Below are 24,103 nucleotides of genomic sequence, written 5' to 3' on the forward strand. Positions count from 1 at the left end.
GGCAGAAGAGAGGTGACAAAAGCGAAGAATATGCATGGTTTCAAAGAGTATAGGTAACCTCCAGGAACAAAAGGGACAGGAGAGCACCGTAGGTGTTTATGGACGTAGGATGGAGGGATGGAGCCAGGGGCACTGCCCGAACGTCACAGGCCTGACATCTGGAAAGGTAACCTGGCCTTCAGACCTGCTCCTGGGGTCTTCTCACTGCACCGTGACCCGACCTCAGACCTGCCCCTGGGGTCTCCTCACTGCACCATGACCCGACCTCAGACCTGCCCCTGGGGTCTCCTCACTGCACGGTGACCCGACCTCAGACCTGCCCCTGGGGTCTCCTCACTGCACGGTGACCCGACCTCAGACCTGCCCCTGGGGTCTCCTCACTGCACCGTGACCCGACCTCAGACCTGCCCCTGGGGTCTCCTCACTGCACCGTGACCCGACCTCAGACCTGCCCCTGGGGTCTCCTCACTGCACCGTGACCCAACCTCAGACCTGCCCCTGGGGTCTCCTCACTGCTCTGTGACCCGATTCAGACCTGCCCCTGGGGTCTCCTCACTGCACCATGACCCAACCTCAGACCTTCTCCTGGGGTCTCCTCACTGCTCTGTGACCTGAAGGTCCTGCTCAGACCCACCACAGGCCCAGCTGCCAGGAACTTCCTTCCTCCATCAGGAGCTCTGTCGTTTACAGTGAGCATTTATTACTCTCATCATGAGTGGGAAAAAATGAGGGCAACAAGTCCTCCCTGAATATGTTAGAAATCATCTTCCTAACACACACTTATCAACAAATGGGAATGGCTGCTGGACAAGAGTGTGGGTCACAGATCCATGCGACGGTCCACAGCCAGAAAATGCTGCAGGGAGGCACGAGGACTGTGACAGGACCACGGGGCTGTGGGGCTTGTGACAGAGAGAGAGATGGTGACCTTTCCCCTTCCAGACTTCTGACTGGGGATGTCTGACCCTATTTTTTCTTTATCACTCATGAACATATTTTATTGTTGCCATAAGATTTATAAAAATAATAAAAATATGTCCCATCTGGTTATTTTTTTTTGTATTTAGGCCCAAAATAAAATGGCACCCCTAAAAATGAAAATCTGACTGCTCCCTATTAGGGTTAGGGAAGACAGGTGTCCTTGGACAAGCACACAAACTCCCTGATCTCAGGAGCTATTACTTTAAGAGCCTGAGGATGGAGGCAGCATATTTGCAGAGCGCCCAGGACAAGCCTCACAAGGAAAGGATACTGACAAGAGCCACTTCTCTTTTTTTCTAAACCACCTATTAGAACATCTTTAGTAGGTACCTTTAAAATTTCCTAATTTATGGGCTTAAGTATTCAAAACAACACAGTAAAAGTAATCTGCATGTGTGGTGAATACCTACTCGCCAAAACAATGAAATGTCACGTGGCAGAGAGACCTGGGGAGAAAGTCAACGCGGCCACGTCTTGGGGAGGGGTGACCATGGGACATCCTCTAGCTCTGCTCCCCTCTGCTGATCAGCTTTAAAGCCAGCTCCCTGGGAAGATGCCCACATCATACTACCCTGCAATTTGTTACTCGGATGAAAGGCAGGCAGGATGAGAGCTGTGAGAAAAATCTTCTCTGGGTTTCCTCTGGAAAACAGGTTTTAATGGAATTCACTACACACTTGGGTATGTGGTTAATAATACTGTTAATAAATGAAACCCAGCAGTGGTTGCTGATCCTACCCTGTTTACTTAAAACCACAGATAAATTAACACAGCGATGAAAATAAACCACCACCAAAAAAGTGAGCAGAATTTCAAACACGAATGGAAATGACTTGTCCTCACTTAGCAAACGGAAAGCCACTACTAGACTTACATTTTCTTTGGAAAAGGATCTTGTGAAGCACAGGTATCGGGTAACCTTGGATTTAAATAAGCCGTCTTTCCAGAGGTCAGCGTCCACACCATCTGCTGTCTGCGAGACCTGCAACAAAGAGACGGAGAAGAGGACGCAGGTGAGGCAGGGGCCACGGAGGGCGGGTGTGAGGAGCTTCCGTACCTGTGCCAATTAACTCCGGCCCAGGCTCGCGCGGCATCTCATTAGTCCACTTCACCAGGCCCTGGGAAGAGATTTTTCCAAGAGGGGCCCAGGGAGAGTGTGAAAAATACAACTTCTAAAAATATTGTCCCTGGGGAAGCCATTGATTAAAGACAGCCTGACAAAAGTGGTTCTAATGAGAAAAGAGGAACTTTTGTTTGTCATGGACCAAGAAGGGACTGGAGAAATCAGCACACGAAGGTGCTCATTACCAGTCACTCCAGGGACGGTACAGGGTGCAGAGGGAAGTCCAATGGGGCGTGAAATGCCAGCTGAGGGGGGCACCGCCTGCCAGGAGCCTGGGCGGCTTCCTGCTCTGGGACTGACTGGGCTGGCCAGGGGCTGCTGTCACTGGGCGTGGGGGGGCGGGCAGGGGGTCAGAGAGGTTCGCCCAGCCCCGTTTCCTTTCAGCACAAGTTCTGTGAGTGGAATTCAAGGCTGAAAACCAGCATGAAAGGAAAATAAAAAAAGACTCAGCCTCTTGTTTCTAGTCTCACTGAGGAGCCATATTCTTGTATTTGGCTGTAGAAATTTCCCGCTAAGGGCTTCCCTGGTGGCTCAGATGGTAAGGAATCTGCCTGCGATGCGGGAGACCTGGGTTCGATCCCTGGGTTGGGAAGTTCTCTGCAAAAGGGAATGACAACCCATTCCCGTATTCTCGCCTGGAGAATTCCATAGACATAGGAGCCTGGCGGGCTATATAGTCCCTGGGATCGCAAAGAGTCGGACATGACTGAGCAACTAACACTTTTCACTTCCACTTTCAAGAAGCGTTCAAGGATGAAGCCAGCCTTGATATGAGTCTTACAGGACCTGGGCCCTGGGCTGTGGGACCGGGGCCATCAGTGGGAAGAGTTCACAAGGAGACCGGAGAAGAGAAGGCAGCTGGCCGGGACACGCTCTCCCTATTCTCTCCACGATGCTCATTAGGGAACGATCAGGCTCTGTGCTGCTTCTTCCCTCAGCACCTAACAGGTCAGAGGGGTAATCGACCTCCCACACCCTGGCTGCACCCCGTCGGGACTCTGGGAAGACCTGGGAGCAGCTCTTCTTTGGGGAGCAGCGCCTTCTGCAGCCGGCCCCCTGTGGTGCACTCTGGGGTCTCCCTGCTCCTCCTTCTGAGGCTTAGACTGTGGGAGGCACGTGTGCTCATTTGTGTCCCACTCTTTGCGACCACATGGACTGTAGCCAGCCAGGCTCCTCTGTCCATGGAATTTTCCAGACAAGAATACTGGAGTGGGTTGCCATTTCCTTCTGGGTTATCGTCCTGACCCAGGGATCGAACCCACATCTCTTGCGTCTCCTGTATCGGCAGGCAGATTCTTTACCAGCTGAGCCACCGGGGAAGACTGTGGAAGCCTTCCTTGATCTGACAAGCTCTAGGCAGTCCTCACAAACTGCTGAAAACGCCTCTGTTCTTTACACAAAGCTGGCCTGATTCTGCCCCGTCCCATGTCCACACGGCTCGGACTGTCACGTGCGAAGCCGGGAGTGTGGGGGCCGACTCCACCCGGAGGGTCCCAGAGCCCCCACGGCCACGTTCTCTGAGGGAGCCCCTGAAAAGACCAAAGGCCAACTGGCAAAAGAAAAGAGCTTGCTTTCACACCAAACAATTGTTAAGTTCATAAATGCCATAAAGCGACAAGAAGGGTCCTTATGCTTAATATGCAAAGATGTTTGACCTGAAAGCTGAAGGAGGAATGGTATGGTGACAATCTCGGACAGTCTGGTTCAAGTATGTCACTCCCACAGAAAGAACACGGCGGAACAGACCAGGCCTTGTCCGCACTTGCCCCCATAATGGTCGTACATAAAGTTCCTCGGAAAACCTGAGATTTGAGGCAGTGGCCCCAACTTCTACTACCAAGGATCTTTTCTCCCATGGGTTCCACGTTTGAAAGATTTTTGTTTCCCAAACTCTGCTTGTATTTCCTCAGTTCAAAGATGTAGCCATTTGGGAATCACCTGTGGATTTAAAGCACACTCCTTTAGGAAAAAAAGAAATATCATGTCAAATTGCACAAACCTATTTCTCAGATGCATGGCAATTTCGGAACCATTAAAATGTGACAAGATGCCAAAGGAACAAAGAAAGAAGGGAGCCTATGTGGTTTCTCTATAATAACTGCATTATTTTTAATAAATTAAAAAAAAAAAAAACCAGAGAGTCTGCAGAACACACAAAGGCTGCGGTACCTCAGAAGAGAGAGAGCTGCGTCCGGCCTTCCATGGAAAAGCCTGGGGGTTCAGGAGGGTTTTCCTGGCTACTGGAAATTCCACCGTGGGGTGGTGTGCCCCTTCATTCAAGGCCATCATTTCCAGGGTTTGAAAATGAGGATTCCCTCCTCTTATCCCACTGCTAGAATCTTCCCTTTCCTGAATGAAAAGACACCCTGGTATGATGAAGAGGCCAGTGCAGGAATGCAAAGAGGGGAGAGGGAAGCAGGAGCAGGCCGGCTCCTTCCTCAGAGGCCCCCTTCTCTCCCTCTGTCCCTGCAGTTAACAGGCCTCCAACCTGCTCCTGAGGCCCGTTCAACAAGGTCCACCATGGCCCAGCTCTGCCCTGAGCCACAACTCATGTGCGGTGAAGTGAATATGTGTGCTGCCCTCCAACCCCAGCCAAGGGGAGGTGAGGAGGGAGGTGAGAGGGAGAGAGAGGAGGAGGGAGAGAACCGTGTGTGGGGGTATGCGTGCACACATGCGTGTGCATGGGTGGGTGTGGGTGTGCACAGCACAGAGGTGCCTGCAGCCAGGGGTCCACAGGCTGGGCTGGATCCCCCTCCAAGGCTGCTTGGGGCGTGGGGAGCCCAGAGCTGGCTCAGCAGCAGGACTAGGGAAGTGGCCCTGGAGGAACAAGGCTGGGCCTTCACAGCTTGCCTTCCCTGGAGCAGGAGAAGTACCCAGGCAGGTAAAGGTGCTTCCCAACCTAAACTCTCCCCATGGCAAGTTGGACTAGCTATGAGGTAAGTTGGAGAAGGAAACGGCAACCCACTCCAGTGTTCTTGCCTGGAGAATCCCATGGACAGAGGAGCCTGGCGGGCTACAGTCCATGGGGTCACAAGGAGTCAGACACGACTGAAGTGACTGAGCATACGGGGTAAGTATGTGGTCAATAGCTACATGGGTGCCCTGCAGAGGTTCACATCTAAACTCTGTCCCCGTGAACTCAGTCTTGAGTCCCAGGATGGGAGAGTGGGTACAGGGAGGCAGGCTAGGTGTGGAGGAAGAAGGTTCTAGGTACAGCAGACCCCAACCTGACACCCCAGGCTTCAGCAAGCCCCCTCTCTCGGGGGCACTGTGGGGACAGAGGGAATAATGCATGAGACCTGCCTCAGTGCTCACCCGGGACCCCACGAAGCCAGCACAAACTGACAGGTTTACGCAAATGTGACGACGTGAAACACGCTTTTAAAGCAATATCATACTACATCAGGATTCGAAAAGCCCTGCATTGCCACATGGGGGCTCAGCTCCAGCCTCTGGTCCCTGGGGTTCCTTCCCCATCTCTGGGACTACACCGGGTCTTCAACACAGATTATGTACTTGTGTGATTAACCTTTATCTGCTCTACTGCCCCACCACTGACAAAAGCTTTGCCAAGACAAGGACAATGTCCGATGGCCATTTATCCCCTGTACTCAGCATCCTGCCTGATACACATGGGCTCAACCGCAACTGGCTGAAGGAGTGAACGGATGAATCAGCCCATAGATCTGCAGCAAACCGTGAAAAACCAAGTAACCCTGCTAGCTACTGGAGTAAGGTAATACAAACTTTAAAAATGAAATTTCCAGGACTTAATCCCTTGAGCTGAGTGTATGTGTCCCCTTCAAAATCTCCACTCGGAGGTCAAACCCCCATTTCAACAGTGAGGTCACTTATTCTTTCGGTTTTATCTGTACCTGTTGTGTTCCCAAAACGACTAGAGGATGCCCAATGCTGCTGCCAGCTGCAGTGCCCCGGGCGTGTCTGTCATAGGGGTTCACACGCGCGTGCACACACACACCCCCCTTCCACACACTCACACGCTCATACCCTCCCTCTCCTTTTCCCATCTTCCCAGTACAGGAGCGGCCTCTGCAGAGGAAGAGGGGGGCAGTGACAGATAGGACACCTGGGTTTACCTCTCTTCCCCACCAACATTCTTCTAAAATGATAATCAAGTGGAGACAGCAGGGAGCCACTAAAATAAAGGGAAAGAGAGGAGGACAGCATGAGGCAGATGCCATCAGATGTGTGGAGGCGTGGAAAGTGGAAGGGCCAGGGTGCAGCAGAGGAGGGGGCACTGACATCCCAGGGCCCGACACCACTGCGATGAGGGTGGAGGGCCTGGAGGTGGGTGGGATGCCAGTTTAGAACTGGAGACGGACAGAACAAAGCCGTTAGATTCCTAGATCCCCACTCTGCTTCAGAAGTATTTTCTGCAGAAATGGGCTCAGGGCTCCAGGACACCAGCTCGGTGGGGAAGGACGTGAAGGAGGAAATAAAACTCCAGAGTCAGAGCAGAGGGTAGTAAGTCTGCACACTGAGTGGAACAGTGATGAACGGCGGGCCCTCCCCGGCCCCCTCCAGGCCCACCCTCCTTCCTGCTTCTGGCCCCTTGGGAGCCAGGTGTACCCCCTAAATGCTGCAAATTGAAGGATGCGTCTCTGGAGAAATTAAAGAGTGCCAGAGAGAAGACCAGCACCCACAGGCTCTGAGGTCTCTGGTTACGGTTACAAGAGCCAGCTCCCGGGCGCACGAGCCCCACCCCTACCACAGGGCTCCGACCCCAGGAGCTAGGGCTCGGCTCTTACCTGACAACAAAGAATTACCAGGCACCGGGGGGGCGGGGGGGAGTCTCAAATATGATGACAGGGTCCAAATTATTAGAAGAAAGGGGACCTAAAAATAGCACAGAAAACAGGAGGAAACAATAAAAGCTAAAGAATAAACAACTAAACCTGTAATGAATATCTTCAGAGGGATAAGTGAAGATATTGCAGTCACCAAGCAAGAACTGGGTTTCCTTGGTGGCTCAGACAGGAAAGAATCTGCCTGCAATGCAGGAGACCCGGGTTCGACCCCTGAGTCAGGAAGATCCCCGGAGAAGGGAATGGCTTTCCCACTCCAGTATTCTTGCCTGGAGAATTTCATGGACAGTCCATGGGGCTGCAAAGAGTTGGACACAGCTGATCGACTAACACTTTTACTTTTTTTTTAAACAAGAATAGAATATTGTGGAAAATGTCTTAAAAGGAAAAATTTAAGACAACACAAGGAGTTTAGACATAAAAACTTAGAGCTAAAATTAAAAATTAAAAAAATATATATTGGAGGAGAAAATTGAGGAAATCTCCCAGAAAATAAAATACAAAGGTGAAGAGAGAAACTAGAGATGGGGAAAAAAAATTAAGAAAACTGAAGAATCAATATAGTATCCAACAATGAAATTTGCAGAAAGGGAAATAAAAAATAGAAGAAAAGATGAGCCTCCACAGTAAAGAGGTCCTGAGAGTTCTAGCACAGTGAATAAAAAAATCCCACCCCAAAGCACTGCCATGGAGAATCCCATCAATTTTGGGATGAAAAAAACGCCCTTAGAACTTCCAGAGAGAAGTAACAGGCCACGTACAGAGGAACGGAATCAGAGTGCACCCGATGTCTCATCAGCAACACTGAAAACTAAGGCGCGAACAACCTCTTCAAAATTCTGAGGATCTCTGGAATTCTCCACCTCAACCAGCGTCAAGTAAGCATGAAGGTAGAAGAAGATGTTTGCAGACGTTCAAGGACTTACAAAGTTCATCTCCCGCGGCCTTTTCTAGGGAGCCTAGAGGAAGATGCGCCAGCACAACTGGGGACTGAATCGATACAGAGGAACCTAGAGCTCCAGGAACAGGCCGCCACACAAGACTGCTAGGGGGACGGCTTGGACTTCGGGAAAGGAGAGAAGGTCGTGGAAAGAAGAGCGATGCAGGCCGTCTCTGGGGGAGGAGGCAATGTGGACTGCACCCTGGCTAGGGGTGTGGATGGGCAACATGTCAAGCATTTACAGGCGTGAAGCTCTGCGAGAAAACATAACTTAGTAACTAACTTGAAAACTTTGAAGAAAAACTTTAAATTCTCATGTAAAAATCAGTAGGCATCTAGACAAGTAAGCAAGTGAAAGAGACAAGTCAAGAACTAATTCCACGAAAAGGAAAAGGTTACAAGAAAGAACCTCCAGTCCTGGGGCATCACTTGATCCAGTGGTACTCAATGACTGCCTCATTATGATGAATAAGCACTGCCCACTGATGTGCCAAAACTGTGATACTGCCTGATGGGCGGAGAACATGAGAAAACTACATGTGCAGGATAGGAGGTCAAGGAATAAACAGTACAATCACATTATTTAGAAATATGGAGATGAAGTGCCAGAAGTGAAGAAAATCTAAAAGAGCTGAAAGTAACTGCCTCTGGGGAATGAACCAGGGAGAGCAGGCAGAGACAGGGCCGGGGTGGCTATACTTTCTTAAAAGTCCCTTAGTACTCTCTGATTTAACTGTGTGGGCATCACTTTGTTAAAAAAAGAAAAGTGAGTGTTAATTTTAAAAACTCAAAAGAGCTGGAGAGATGTCTCATGGAAGACAGGACGGGCGAGATACTCCCTGGAGAGAAATCTTTACTATGAGGACCACAAGGATGTTCCTGCAGGTACAGCGTGACCCGGCTCCGGTCATCTCCTTAGTGAGTCCCAGAGTGTGACAACGACCAAAGCTGCACATGCCTTCTCCGCTGCCGAGTCCACCCAGGGACAGGAGCACGTGGAGGAGCCGCGGCCCCCAAGCCTGGCAGAACCACACCAGGCCTTGTACAGCTGCCTGCCTGGTCCAGGCTCAGCCTCTGGCTCGTGCAGCCCAGGCCCCTGACTTCCTTCCTTCTCGGGCTCCAGCTCAGAGGTCACATTCTGCACAACCGCAAGGCAGTCCCAGAAGGAAACGTGTGTTCAGGAAGCCCAGAGAGCCCACGGGGCGTGGGAAGGAACCCCTGAGTGTAACTGCAGGAAAGCCTCCTGGTTTGAGGACAGGCAGAGGGGCAGGGATCCCGGCCGAATACTCACTGCTGTCGGGGCTCTGGTCCAGGCAGCTGCTGTGCAGTCTCACTGAATCCTCCCAACCACCCGATGCAAAGGGTACTACTTCCCCCTCAGTGTACAGATGAGAAAATGAGGCTTGGTGAACTTCCATAAACTCACTCGAAGTCACTCTGTGGTCAGAGCAGAGGTGGGGCTCTGTGCCCTGACTCTGCCCCCTCAGCACCCAGTAAGCAGAGCACCCCCACACAGCCCAGGGAAGGACGGTCCACCTTCTGGGTCAACACCAGGGCACCTCTGGGCCCTGCCTTGGGGACAGGTGACAAGCCACGGGCAAGCCTTTCTGACCCAAACACAAAGAACCACCCAGGCCACTTAAAAACAGTGCCACAGGGAAAGGGTGTTCCTGAACGCTGTAGAGAGGATGCCACGGGGCACCCCTGAATGCTGCAGAGAGGATGCCATGGGGCACCCCTGAATGCTGCAGAGAGGATGCCACCGGGCACCCCTGAATGCTGCAGAGAAGGCAGCGCTCGGGAACAGTTCTGGAAGCTCGTGGGTTTGGAGAGCTTTGCTGTGATGACAGGAGAAGAGAAGGAAACAGACTAACTGGAACGCTTTAAAAGGTCCTGTGCAAAAAAAAAAAAAAAAGGTCCTGTGCATTCACACAGGGCCCAGCGTTCTAACGCTGCTCTTCAACTTGCAGGCCACGGGAACACTTGAGCTCGCCCACACAAGGGGAGGGTGGAGGACGTGGGCACATGGGGACCAGGGAGCACCCCGGCCAGCAGGCCTCAGGAAGAGCCCACACTGGGGTTCACTTGCTCGGAGAAGAGATGCAGGGACTTGTGCGAGAGACTGCACCCTCATCACAGACGAACCAACTCTCCAGTCTATTCACTGCGTTCTAAACTCTGCGAGGACCCCAACAACAACACACATTCACTGTGTGCGTTCTAGGTGCCGGGACCGGCCCCAAGTATTTTATTCTCAAGTCATTAGTGTAAGTTACCTCAGTTAACACAACAGCCCTATATGAGTTACTGTAGTAATCGGTTACTAGCTGATTTTATAGATGAGGAAATTGAGGAACCAAAGGATTGTGGCTAAATAAATTATGGTATGTCTATGTAATGGACATACATAGGACACATATTATATAACTGAAACTAACATAATGCTGCCTGTCAGTTATACCTCAATAAAAATAAATGTAAAGCAATAACATTAAAAAATACCCATAATGTCAACTGTGCAGAACCAATGCAGAACTGAAGGACACACATTCAGTTCTCAGAAAGGACAAAGTATGTATATGTATAGAATTATGTCCGTAATATATTAAGCGGGGCAGCAGGGATCTTCGTACTAGAAAGCATATGAGACAATCCACATTAGGGGGAAATAGACACACCAGTTACTCCTGAAATGAGCATTAAATTCCATTAACTTGGTGCTGCCTATTAAAAGCCTTAAAGCTATATATGTCCCGTGACCAAGGAACTTCACTTCTGAGCACAGAGTCTGAGGGGACCATCAGCTTTGTGCACAAGAGTGGATCATCACTTGTCCCTTCACACTGAGCTTCTGGGCACCTGATGTGGACGAGGTGCAGAGGACAGAGGGCTGGACAAGATGGACTTGGTCCCTGACCCCACAGGGGACATTCCAGATGGGGGAAGATGCATAACAAACAGGTAGACAAACAAATATGTAAGACGACTTTAGAAGTAATAAGAGTCTTATCTAAAGGAGAGTAAGGGGGACAGTGACTGAGGGAGGGCAGGCAGGGGACAGGCGACCAGGGAGGGCCTCTCTGAGGAGGGGCCTCAGTGCTGACTCCTGAGATGGGAAGATGCTGTCGTGAGACCTGGAGGCAGAGCTGTGTGCAGCGAGGGGAAGATGAGGCTGACGGGTGGGCCACAGGGGCAAGGGGAGGGCTCTGGGGCCAAAACCTGGTAGGAGGGGACTGGTAGGAGGCAGGAGGCTTGACATTGTAGAGGCAAACGAGGGGAGCGAGTGACATACTTCCAATGACCAAAGGATGTCCTTATAATGCAGGACTCCTCAGCATTTCAAACAATGCTGAGGACACACATCTCCTGACAAGGAAAGTGGAAGGGAAACAGTAAGTTACACAATGGTTTCTAAAGTACAATCTTGGGATCAAATAAAAAAAAAAAAATGATACAAATGAACTTATTTACAAAACAGACTCACAGGTCACCAAATCAAACCAACAAAAGGGGAAAAGTGGCGAAAGTGATAAATTAGGAGACTGGGATTAACATATACAAACTACTATATATAAAACAACTAACAAGGACCTACTATAGCACAGGGAACTCTGCTCAATATTCTGCAATAACCTATGTGGGAAAAGAATCTGAAAAAGAATGGATACACACACACACATGTGTATACATATATGGGCTTCCCTGGTGGCTAAGACAATAAAGTAACCACCTACGAATGCAGAAGACATGAGAGACATGGGTTCGATCATCGGCCAGGGAAGATACCCTGGATAAGGAATGACTACCCACTCTAGTATTTTTGCCTGGAGAATTCCATGGACAGAGGAGCCTGGTGGACTATAATCCATGGGGTCAGAAAGAGTCGGACACAACTGAGCAACTAACACCTTTTCTCATATATATATATAAATGTTTCACTTTCTGTACATCTGAAACTAACACAACACAGTAAATCCACCATACTCCAATGAATTTTTAAAAAATGCAATCTTATATTTTGTTTTTAAAAGTTAGCTATATAGGAAAGGATCTAAACAAATCAAAGCAACGTATTAAACTGCTGTTTGGTTCTGCACAGTTGACATTATGGGTATTCTTTAATGTTATTGCTTTAAATTTATTTTTATTGAGGTGTAACTGACATACAGCATAATATTAGTTTCATTTATACAGCATATGATTCAATATTCTATATACCGTGAAGTGATCACAGTAAGTCTAGTTAACATCTGTCATGATACGTACTTAGAGAATTGTGTGTGTGTGATGAGGTCTTCTAAGACCTACCCTCACTGAGCAAGTTTCAAATATGTGACACAGTCACAAGTAAATATAACTACGGTTGCCGTGCTGTTCATGACATCTCATCACTTATTTATTTTATAACTAGAAGTTTGTACCTTTTAACTTTTTATGATTTTCATAATAAGAAAAACAAAAAATTTTAATATTAAAAAAAGAAAAACAACAATTTAAAAGACTTCATTCGATGGAATGAGAAATAACGATCTGCTGGATTTAAACCTAAGAAACACTTTGTAAATCAGCTCCCCAACTAAGCTGACCGGAGAGTGGCTGGCAGTAAATCCTTAAAACTGTCAGAGGTCCTTCAATGTCAAGATCAAGTACTCTTGCCCAAAGAGAAACTATTGAAAGACTGCTAACCATGGGTTTCATCAACCCGTTCACACCCTGGTGTTTTAAGAGAGCCCACCCACAATTCAAAGATGTGCTTGGCAGACAGAAAGCAGTCAAAGGGCCAGGAAATTCTGCAGACATTCCAAAGGAAATATCTGGCAGATGCTAGAAATAAGAGTTGCGTTCAAAGGGCTCTTGAAGTGTGAGATCATTCACTGCTGAAACACACACACTTCACCCAGGTCAGACAGTGGCCAACCAGGGAGCCACTTAAACCCTTACTCAGACCAGTGTGGACACAACATCCTTCTGGATCTCTAATAGGAGGTGTGACCAAAATGCTTTCTAAAAACGACAAAGTGAAATGAGCCTTTTGACTTATCTGGTGACAAGCCCAGGAACTCTTGGGTTTTGGTTCTGATCTGATTTGCATCATCTTATTGTTTTGAATCCTGAATGGAGACTCAAGCCTGCCAGGAATCTTCAGCTAAAAGTTAGGATATTTCTTACCCAGAGAAATGAATGCATGGCTCCGTCCCGAGCCTGCCACGGCTCCCTCCATCTCCAGGCTGGTCCCTCCACTCACACCCCAGCTCTCCCTCCTCAAGTTCACCTTCCCTGAATGCACCTGGCGACCTCCTGGCTTTGTCCCCGTGGTTCCCTTTCATAACTCAGGACCTGGCTGACAGAGCCCACTGCCGGGTCTCCCTGCTCCCACCAGCCAGGATTATACTCGCTTCTTCCAGGATCTTCCCTTCTCAGAGCTTCTTGCGTCAAACCTTCTCTAATATCAAGGAAACTGTAAGACAGAGGAGAGTACTTGTTTTTGGAGGCAAAAGGTGGCAACAACCCAAATATCCATCAACTGATGAACAGATAAACAAAATGTGATCTATCCATACCATGGAATATTACTTGGCCATAAAAAGAGAATGAAGACGTGACACATGCTACAACACTGATGAACCTTGGTAACATTATGACAAGTGAAAGGATACTGTACATTTATGTGAAATGTCCAGAAAAGGCAAATCCACAGACAGAAAGTAGATTCATGGTTGCCAGGGGCTGGAGGCATGGGGAGATGGGGAGTGACTGCTAATGGGTTTGAGATTTCTTTCTGGGGTGATGAAAATATTCTGAAACTGAAGATTACACAACTCTGTGAATATACAAAAAACTACTGAACTATACACTATTAAGGGGGGAGGGTTTTATGGTAGGTTAATTATATTTCAAGAAAGCTGTATTTTGGAAAAAGGCCTTACAGCTGGCATGTAGCAGATACTCCAAAAATGTTAGTTCTTTATGATTACTTCTGCTCCTTAAAGTAAGGATCCTGCTTTACTCCTTGGGTGTTTTTCAGAGTACCCAGCCCAAGGCCCTGCTGGTGGAACATAATCAGATACTGACCAGATGTCTGAGTGAACAAGTAAAAGAACACACAGTCTGAAATATGCCATGGAGCGAAGGGAGCACATCGGAGCTGCACGGAACGGCCCTTTTTCTTCCACCCCTGACCAGCTGCCATGGTTACTGCAGACACCCAGAGGACTGGTTCCCGAGGCTGGGTGGGTGGGAGAAAGCAAAGGGCCCCGGAGACACCCCTGGAAAACAGGAGCCCTGTTTCTGCCTCTGCCGCCCCCAGATGGCCAGGCCAGGACACAGCCCTGGGCCTCCTCCACAGGCCCCCTGGAGAGCGTTATCAGTGGCACAGGGGTCTCCTCGTGGCTGGCGGGCACCCACGTGGAGGGTGCGCCCCTCGCAGCCACGAACACTCAGTCTGGGACAGAGCTGCTGCTGACACACCGGGGGCCGAGGCACGAACTACTCAACAACAGCATGCAGACATGTGACAATCACTGTAGAATAAAAGATTAATCAGAGCTCTGACTCACATAAAAATCAAATTCTAATAGATTAAACGTGAAAAGCAAAACTTTAGAACTTTTCAAAACAGATGTAAGCTATCTTTATAATTTTAATAGAGAGAATTATTAAAGAAATGAACACGTGTATAAGAAAATCTATAAAAGAGAAGACTGATGAATCTTCAGTTCAGTTCAGTTGCTCAGTCGTGTCCGACTCTCTGCGACCCCATGGACTGCAGCACTCCAGGCTTCCCTGTCCATCACCAACTCCCGGAGCTTACTCAAACTCATGTCCATCAAGTTGGTGATGCCATCCTACCATCTCATCCTCTGTCGTCCCCTTCTCCTCCTGCCTTCAATCTTTCCCAGCATCAGGGTCTTTTCCAATGAGTCAGTTCTTCACATCAGGTGGCCAAAGTACTGGAGTTTCAGCTTCAGCATCAGTCCTTCCAATGAATATTCAGGACTGATTTCCTTTAGGATGGACTAGTTTGATCTCCTTGCAGTCCAAGGGACTCTAAGAGTCTTCTCCAACACCACAGTTCAAAAGCATCAATTTTTTGGTGCTCAGATTTCTTTATAGTCCAACTCTCACTCCATACATGACTACTGGAAAAACCATAGCTTTGACTAGATGGACCTTTGTTGGCAAAGTAATGTCTCTGCTTCCTAATATGCTGTCTAGGTTGGTCATAGCTTTTCTTCCAAGGAGCAAGTGTCTTTTAATTTCATGGCTACAGTCACCATCTACAGTGATTTTGGAGCTCAAGAAAATAAAGTCTGTCACTGTTTCCACTGTTTCCCCATCTGTTTGCCATGAAGTGATGGAACTGGATGCCATGATCTTAGTTTTCTGAATGTTGAGCTTTAAGCCAACTTTTTCACTCTCCTCTTTCACTTTCAAGAGGCTCTTTAGTTCTTCGCTTTCTGCCATAAGGGTGGTATCATCTGCATATCTGAGGCTATTGATATTTCTCCCAGCAATCTTGATTCCAGTTTGTGCTTCAACCAGCCCAGCATGTCACATGATGCACTTGGCATATAAGTTAAATAAGCAGGGTCACAATATACAGCCTTGACGTACCCTTTCCTGATTTGGAACCAGTCTATTGCTCCATGTCCAGTTCTAACTGTTGCTTCCTGACCTGCATACAGATTACTCAGGAGGCAGGTCAGGTGGTCTGGTATTCCCATCTCTTGAAGAATTTTCCACAGTTTGTTGTGATCCACACAGTCAAAGGCTTTGGCATAGTCATTAAAGCAGAAGTAGATCTTTTTCTGGAACTCTCTTGCTTTTCCTATGATTCAGCAGATGTTGGCAATTTGATCTCTGGTTCCTCTGCCTTTTCCAAATCCAGCTTGAACATCTGGAAGTTCACAGTTCACGTACTGTTGAAGCCTGGCTTGGAGAATTTGAGCATTACTTTACTAGCATGGGAGATGAGTGCAATTGTGCAGTAGTTTGAGCATTCTTTGGCATTGCCTTTCTTTGGGATTGGAATGAAAACTGACCTTTTCCAGTCCTGTGGCCACTGCTGAGTTTTCCAAGTTTGCTGGCATATTAAGTGAAGCACTTTAACTGCATCACCTTTCAGGATTTGAAATAGCTCAACTGGAATTGCATCACCTCCACTAGCTTTGTTTGTAGTGATGCTTCTTCCTAAGGCCCACTTGACTTCGAACTCCAGGATGCCTAGGTCTAGCTCAGTGATCACATCATCGTGGTTATCTGGGTCATGAAGATCTTTTTTGTATAGCTCTTCTGTGTATTCTTGCCACCTCTTCTTAGTATCTTCACTTCTGTTAGGTCCATACCATTTCTGTTGTTTATTGTGCCCATCTTTGCATGAAATGTTCCCTTGGTATCTCTAATTTTCTTGAAGAGATCTCTAGTCTTTCCCAATCTATTGTTTTCCTCTATTTATTTGCATTGATCAATGAGAAAGGCTTTCTTATCTCTCTTTGATAGTCTTTGAAACTGCATTCAAATGGGTATATCTTTCCTTTTCTCCTTTGCCTTTAGCTTCTCTTCTTTTCGCAGCTATTTGTAAGGCCTCCTCAGACAACCATTTTGCCTTTTTGCATTTCTTTTTCTTGGGGATGGTCTTGATCACTGTCTCCTGTACAATGTCATGAACCTCCATCCATAGTTCTTTAGGCACCCTGTCTATCAGATCTAATCCCTTGAATCTATTTGTCACTTCCACTGTATAATCATAAGGGATTTGATTTGGGGTCCATACCTGAATGGTCTAGAGGTTTTCCTTACTTTCTTCAGTTTAAATCTGAATTTTGCAATAAGGAGTTCATGATCTGAGCCACAGTCAGCTCCCAGTCTTGTTTTGGCTGACTGTATAGAGCTTCTCCATCTTTGGCTACAAAGAATATAATCAATCTGATTTCAGTATTGATCATCTGGTGATGTCCATATGTAGAGTCTTTTCTTGTGTTGTTGGAAGAGTGTGTTTGCCATGACCAGTGCGTTCTCTTGGCAAAACTATCAGCCTTTGTCATGCTTCATTTTGTACTCCAAGGCCAACTTTGTCTGTTACTACAGGTATCTCTTGATTCCTACTTTTGCATTCTAGTCCCCTATGATGAAAAGGACATCTTTTTTGGGTGTTAGTTCTAGTAGGTCTTCATAGAACCATTCAACTTCAGCTTTTTCAGCATTACTGGTTAGGGCATAGACTTGGATTATTGTGATATTGAATGATTTGCCTTGGAAACAAACAGAGATCATTCTGTCATTTTTGAGACTGCACCCAAGTACTGCATTTTGGACTCTTTTGTTGACTATGAGGGCTACTCCATAGATATAATGGTCATCTGAGTTAAATTCGCCCATTCCCATCCTTTTTAGTTCACTGATTCCTAAAATGTCTATGTTCACTCTTGCCATCTCCTGTTTGACCACTTTCAGTTTACCTTGATTCATGGAACTAACATTCCAGGTTCTTATGCAATACTGTTCTTTACAGCTTCAGACTTTACTTCCATCACCAGCCACATCCACAATTGGGCATTGTTTTTGCTTTGGCTCTGTCTCTTCATTCTTTCTGAAGTTATTTCTCCATTCTTCTCCAGTAGCATATTGGGCACCTATTGACCTGGGGAGTTCATCTTTCAGTGTCATATCTCTTTGCCTTTTCGTACTATTCACGGGGTTCTCAAGGCAAGAATACTGAAGAGGTTTACCATTTCCTTCTCCAGTGGACCACATTTTGTCAGAACTCTCCAACATGACCTGTCCATCTTGGGTGGCCCTACACGGCATGGCTCATAGTTTCACTGAAACTTACTATCCTAAAACTAAAAACTTTGATACAACAGAGGCCACTCAAAACAGTGAAAAGACAAGTCTCATACTGTGAGCAATGCAGAACTGACAATATCCAAAATAAATAAAGAACGTCTACAAATCAACAAGGAAAAAAAGGAAGAGAAAAGAAAAATAATATACAACATGTAAAAGCCACGTGAGAAAATGTTCAACCACTCTGATGGTGGTTTAGTCACTGAGGCATGTCTGATTCTTTGCGACCCCATGGACTGTAGCCTACCAGGCTCCTCTGTCCATGAGATTTCCTAGGCAAGAATACTGGAGTGGGTTGCCATTTTCTTCTCCAGAGGCTCTTCCTAACCCAGGCATCAAACCCAGTCTCCTGCACTGCAGGTAGATTCTTTACCAAATGAACCACCAGGGAAGTGGCTAAGAACAAATTTAAAATGACAATTTTATACCGTTCATGGTAAATCACTGACTAAACCATAATAACTACCTGACCAAAATGAGTGGGGCACAAGCTGGCACAGCCCCTTTGGAGAACACACTTACTAACTTTGGTAAGGGGGAAACGACCTAGCAATTCTGCTCCTAAATTGTTCCCTAGAGAAGAAATTCTTAGCATAAAGACATAAGTATTATTGTTTGTAATACCGTTTATAGTAGTAAATTATTGGCAGCAGTGCAAATCCTCATCAAGAGAAGGGTGAATAAGTACATCACAGTATATTCATGCAACAAAAATGCACACAGCTTTAAAAACACGTGAACTGGAGCTACATGTACCCACAAGGATAAATCTCAAAAACAGTGCTAAGCAAAAAAGCAAGCTGAAAATATGTACGGTAGGATAAGCTTTCCATAGGATGATAGCATCGATATAAAAGTGGAAACAAATAAACAGGAATGAAAAACACTGAACTCAGTGGTTACTCTGGCTTAGAAAGGACACGTGGGCCTAAATGGTGCACAGGCACCAATAATGTTTTGTTTCTTTTATTAAAAAAAACAAAAAAAAACACATAAACTTGGTTGAAACATTAAGACCTGGAAAAGCTGCATGGTGATTACATGGATATTTACCTGGATAGTTATTCTGTATACTTTTGTACATATATGAAATGCTTTGTAACACAATTTTTAATTTAAGAAAATCAGACAAGAGACTTTAAAAGCAAAGAAGTGGGGCCTTTAAATACTTGCAAATGTGCATAAGGAGGAGTGCTGCCAGAGGAAACACAGGACACCCACTTAAATGCGAATTTCAGGTAAACAATGAATCATTTTTTTCAAATTTTAAAAAAATTTCAAAGTTTTTACATTTAGCTGGGTATCCCGTATTCTTATTTGCTAAATCTGGTGATCCAAACAAGAGGCCTCTACTGAGGCTTTGTTTAGTGAAAAACTGGGAGGAAACTGAAGCTGAGCAGTGAGAGGGGGCTGCCTGAGCAGAGTGCTCAGCCTACACACACACCACACATGGGGGAGTGAGAACCCGCCAAACACACACGCTGATACAGAAAGATCTAAATGACACGTGCATCCTTCCGCAGAGACAAAGCGAGAGCTCACTGCGTGATGTAAGTCATACTGAGAGAACAAGCCATGAAGCTGTATTTCTGACAGTTATTTACATGTGCAAATGAAGGGGGAAAGGACGAAAAACCAAACTGAGGACAGCAACGAACAGAAATAAGGAGTGTGGTCAAAAGGTGCTTGAGCTTTGGCTGTGCTGTTTGATATTTTTAAATAAGAAGCTTTTGTATTCCTTATTTAATTAAAAATAAATATGATTTCTTGCAGAAGGGAAACACAACCCAAGCAGGCTATCTCCAAATTGTTAATAAAATGCATGGGATTACGGGGAAGAAAAGGTAGCATTTTCGCTCTTTGGTTTATACAATTCTACATGATTTGGATTTTCTGAAATGAGTTTTTATTATTTTTAAAATATCATGAAGATGTTTTTAATTAAAAAAAGGGCATGGTTCATTGATCCTCTATCACAGAATCAGGAGAGTTAGGACTATATTATGGAGACAGAGAAGGAAGAGAAAGAGAAGAAAAGAGAAGCTGCTGCTGAAGGCTAGTTCAGCTCCGCAAGACCACCCTCTCTGTCCCTGCTAACCATGGATAACGTTTCAAAGCCCCTTTCTGGCTGGACTCTAGGCTGACCACCTAGACCGCATACGACCAAATACCTTCTCTCCTAGGCCAAGGAAGCAGGAGGGCACAGCAGCTTAAAACATGGACTATGCCATCAGCAGACGAATGGATAAGAAAGCTGTGGTGCATATACACAATGGAATATTACTCAGCTATTAAAAAGAACGCATTTGAATCAGTTCTAATGAGGTGGATGAAACTGGAGCCTATTATACAGAGTGAAATAAGTCAGAAAGAAAAACACCAATACAGTATATTAATGCATATATATGGAGAAGGAAATGGCAACCCACTCCCGTAATCTTGCCTGGAGAATCCCTTGGACAGAGGAGCCTGGCTGGCTGCTGTCCATGGGGTCGCACAGAGTCGGACACGACTGAAGCAACGTGGCATGCATGCATGCTTTGGAGAAGGAAATGACAACCCACTCCATTATTCTTGCCTGGAGAATCCCCGGGACAGAGAAGCCTGGTGGGCCGCTGTCTATGGGGTCACACAGAGTTGGACACGACTGAAGTGATTTAGCAGCAGCAGCATGAAATTTAAAAAGATGGTAACAATGACCCTATATGCAAGACAGCAAAAGAGACACAGATATAAAGAACAGACTTTTGGACTCTGTGGGAGAAGGCGAGGGTCGGATGATTTGAGAGAATAGCATTGAAACATGTATATTACCATGTGTGAAATAGATCACCAGTCCAAGTTCAATGCATGGAACAGGGCACTCAAAGCCGGTGCACTGGGACAACCCTGAGGGATGGGGTGGGGAGGCAGGTGGGAGGGGGGTTCAGGATGGGGGACACGTGTACCCCCATGGCCGATTCATGTCAATGTATGGCAAAAACCACCACAGTATTGTAAAGTAATTAGCCTCCAATTAAAATAAATAAATTAATTAAAAAAAACATGGACTATGGTACAGGACAGATGTGAATTCAAACCCTGGCTTTGTCACTTAGTGGCTGTGTGACTTTGGCTGAGTTCCTTGACCTCTCTGAGTCTCAGCTTCTACCTCTGCAAATGGAGACAACAGGTTCTATCTTAAGCAGTTGCAGTAACAATTTAAAGTCAGTAATGTGCTTTGCCCAGCACCTAGTCTGGTGGTTCACACGGTAAGGAATATGCTTATAATGAGGGAGACCCAGGTCTGATCCCTGGGTCGGGAAGATGCCTGGAGAAGAGAATGGCTACCCACTCCAGCATTCTTGCCTGGAAAATCCCACAGACAGAGGAGCCTAGCAGGCTACAGTCCATGGGGTCATAAAGAGTCGGACATGACTGACTAACACTTTCACTTCACTTAGCACACAGAAAACACTTCCTCAGTGGTAAATGCTGGTGTTCAAATTGTATGAGATGCTCTGGGTCTCTCCTGTGCTGCCCTGGGGTATGCAGCCTGACCTGGCTTTAAGTAGAGACTTCTACCTGTGGGTACAGTCATCACTAGGCTGCAATTCATCCCTTTGGGCCACAAGTCTTTACTTTTCTTTTGGCAAATATTTACTAAGCACTTACAGTGTGCAAGGCATTGCACCACGTGCTTCAGTGTTTACAAGCATGAGTAAGACGGGGAACCTCCCTTGGAGGAAAGCCCGGAGATACTCTGGATCAGCAGGAGCGCATAACGCCCAGAGGCAGGAGATTCCTGGGTTTGATTGTGGCTCATCCACACCTGTTGTGTGATCTTAGGAAGAGCCCTCGAGCTCTCTGAGATTGTTTTCTTATTTGTAAAGTGAGATTATAACAGCATCTTCACAGGGTCATTCTGGGAGGTAAATACTATCCATGGAAGCACCTAGCACAGAGACAGACTTAGCACGGACATTCAGGATGCAGGGAGGGGAGGGTGAGAGGAGAACCCAAGGCAGCTTTAGGCAGGGGTCTCGTAAAGCATCGACAGCCGGGCACGGAGCAGAGGAAGAGGGAAGGCACAGCCGCAGAAAAGACAGGAGCAGGAACGGTAGGGACCTGGGTCATAAGAGGCCTGCATGGGAGGAACAGGAATGGCTGGACTGGGGTATCAGGGGAAGTGTAGGAGTTAGGACTTGGCCCCGTGCAAGAGGGGCAGTCTCTGGGGAGCTCAGAGCAGGAGCTGGAATTCTAAGAGTGACGCTTAAAGGAGAAAACCAGGCACTGAGAAGGGAAGGACTAGAGTCCCCCTGGAAGAGACCATCTGGAACAAGAATGGTGAGGACCTGCCTTGGGGAGGCAGAGACAGAAAAGGATGATGCAAAAGATGAGGCAGAAGGAGAACCCAAGAAACTGCCAGATGGGGTAGGGGAGGGCAGAGGAGCCCCAGGAGGAACCTGGCCTCCACCTGGGAGGAAGTTCAGGCCAGCAGCAGCTGTGGGCTGGGGGCCTGGGTGGGCAGTGGAGAGGACACAGAAGACAGCGGAATTTGGGAATATTCAGGATGAGTGTCAGCCACTCACAAAGGATGGGCTTGTCTGCCAGGCAGGAAACGTGGGCCTGGCTAAGGAGAGAGGCTGGCGCAGGTGACTGGTGGGGAAGGAAGTGGCTGGGCCCCAGGCTGAAGGAGGGCTCACAGTGAAGGAGGCTGGGTCATGTGTGCACCATGGCAGAGACCCCAAGTGAAGGGGAAATCAGGAAAACACAAGGGAGAAGAGAGGTGAGATCACATCTAAGGGATGAGAGTGCTTCAGGAAAGAAGGGCTACAGAAGAATACTTGATGACCCAAGAAAACACTGCAATAGCACAACAACAACATACAATGCAATAATAAGCAAGTTATCCAAGAGCATATATGATAGAATCCCATTATTGCTAACACACACATGGAGGGAGAAAAAACTAAAGGATGCATCTCAAAATGTTAACAGCATATTTCTTCTGAGTGGTAGGATTATGAGCCGTTTTTTTTTTCCCTTGTACTTTTGTGTATCTTCCAAGTTGGCTACAGTGAGCATGCGTTAGTTCTATATTCAGAAAATGAATATATTAAGGAAGGAAGAAATTGGTCAACAGCATCCAGAGTTGAGATGAGGTCAAGAAGAATAAGAATTAGGAAAGAGCTACTGAGTGGCCCCTCTGCCCAGGCTCCACACAGACCCCCGGAGCCAGCCGCGGAGGTGCTGTGGAGGCCAACCAGACTGCAAAGGCCTGGCTTGTGGGCTTCTGACTGGCTTTAACAAAGGGGCCCTGCCAGAGCTCCCACAAGGCAAGGAGGACAGGGAGGGTGAAAGTGATGGGATTTAAGAGGAGACAAGCTGAACTCGTGCTGCTCATGAGTCATGCTCAATGGCAGGAGGCAGGAAAGCAAAGGAGATGAACTGGCGCTCGGGACGAAGACACCCTTCTTATTTACTCTATTACTCAGCCCCCAAACCACACTGCTAGCTGTAATTGCATTTCAATTCATGTTTAACACAAACATAACTTAGCTGGAGGCTGGCATCCAATATCCCAGACATAGAAACGCCAATCAGAAAGGAGCCAGAGACTGCAACTCAATGAAGGCTTGCTGCATGCCTCCCGGAGTACGGACACACCCAAGCACCGTGGGGGAGGCAGGACCGGTGAAAGGCACCTTGTATGGCCTCCAGGGGCCCTGGCTGCAGGGAGAGGCACGCTCGCCACCTCTGTGACTAGAGTGGTAGGAGCTGCAATGGAAGAAAACAAAGGCACTATCACAACACAGAGCCCAAACCTAACCCACAGGGAGAGGAACGGAGTGTGCGCACAAAGGCCAAAATGGCAACAGCAGGTCTGGAGAACTAAGGAAGAGTTCCCACGGCAGGAGGAGGGCTAGAAAGGTAGGGAGGGGGCAAATCTAAAAGCGTCTTAGACTCCAGTGAGGTCCACCCACTGCATAGACACCTACTGAGTGTTAGCTACTGAGCATTCAGTAGTAAATAAATCAATGAACTTGCCTTTGAATCTAAAAATGGAGGGTTGGAGAACAATTCTAAGCAGGTGAGTAATCTGATCTTTAGAAAATTTCCACTGGTGAGAATGTAGGAAAGACAGGTTAGAATGGAGTTAGGGAGAGGCGCTGGGAGACCATTCAACAGGACTAAAAAAAGAGTGGAGAATAGAATTATTGGACGTTTGCTAACTTCTCCCCTCTCATTTGTTCCTCTGCACAAACATCATGGAATCTGCAATCACTTAATTCCTATCACATAAAACTCATAAACTTATCAGCCCCAGACAATCCAAAGGGTCATGAAACAGCCAAGAAAGAGGGTGGGGAAGAAGAAACAATAAAAGAATTCAATGAGGTTGTT

General features: G+C 47.1%; 1 protein-coding gene across 4 annotated transcripts in view; it reads right to left on the reverse strand.

Annotated features, from left to right (window-relative positions):
- MVB12B (multivesicular body subunit 12B) overlaps positions 1–24,103 on the reverse strand; it is a 189,245-nt gene that overhangs the window by 124,519 nt on the left and 40,623 nt on the right. For all 4 annotated transcript variants that reach the window (XM_043916833.1, XM_043916831.1, XM_043916834.1 and 1 more), the window contains exon 3: positions 1,856–1,963. In XM_043916833.1, coding sequence (XP_043772768.1) covers positions 1,856–1,963 — 108 coding nt within the window. The remainder of the gene's footprint in view (positions 1–1,855; positions 1,964–24,103) is intronic.

The sequence above is a fragment of the Cervus elaphus genome, chromosome 11 (assembly GCF_910594005.1).
Source record: "Cervus elaphus chromosome 11, mCerEla1.1, whole genome shotgun sequence".
Lineage (NCBI taxonomy): Eukaryota > Metazoa > Chordata > Mammalia > Artiodactyla > Cervidae > Cervus > Cervus elaphus.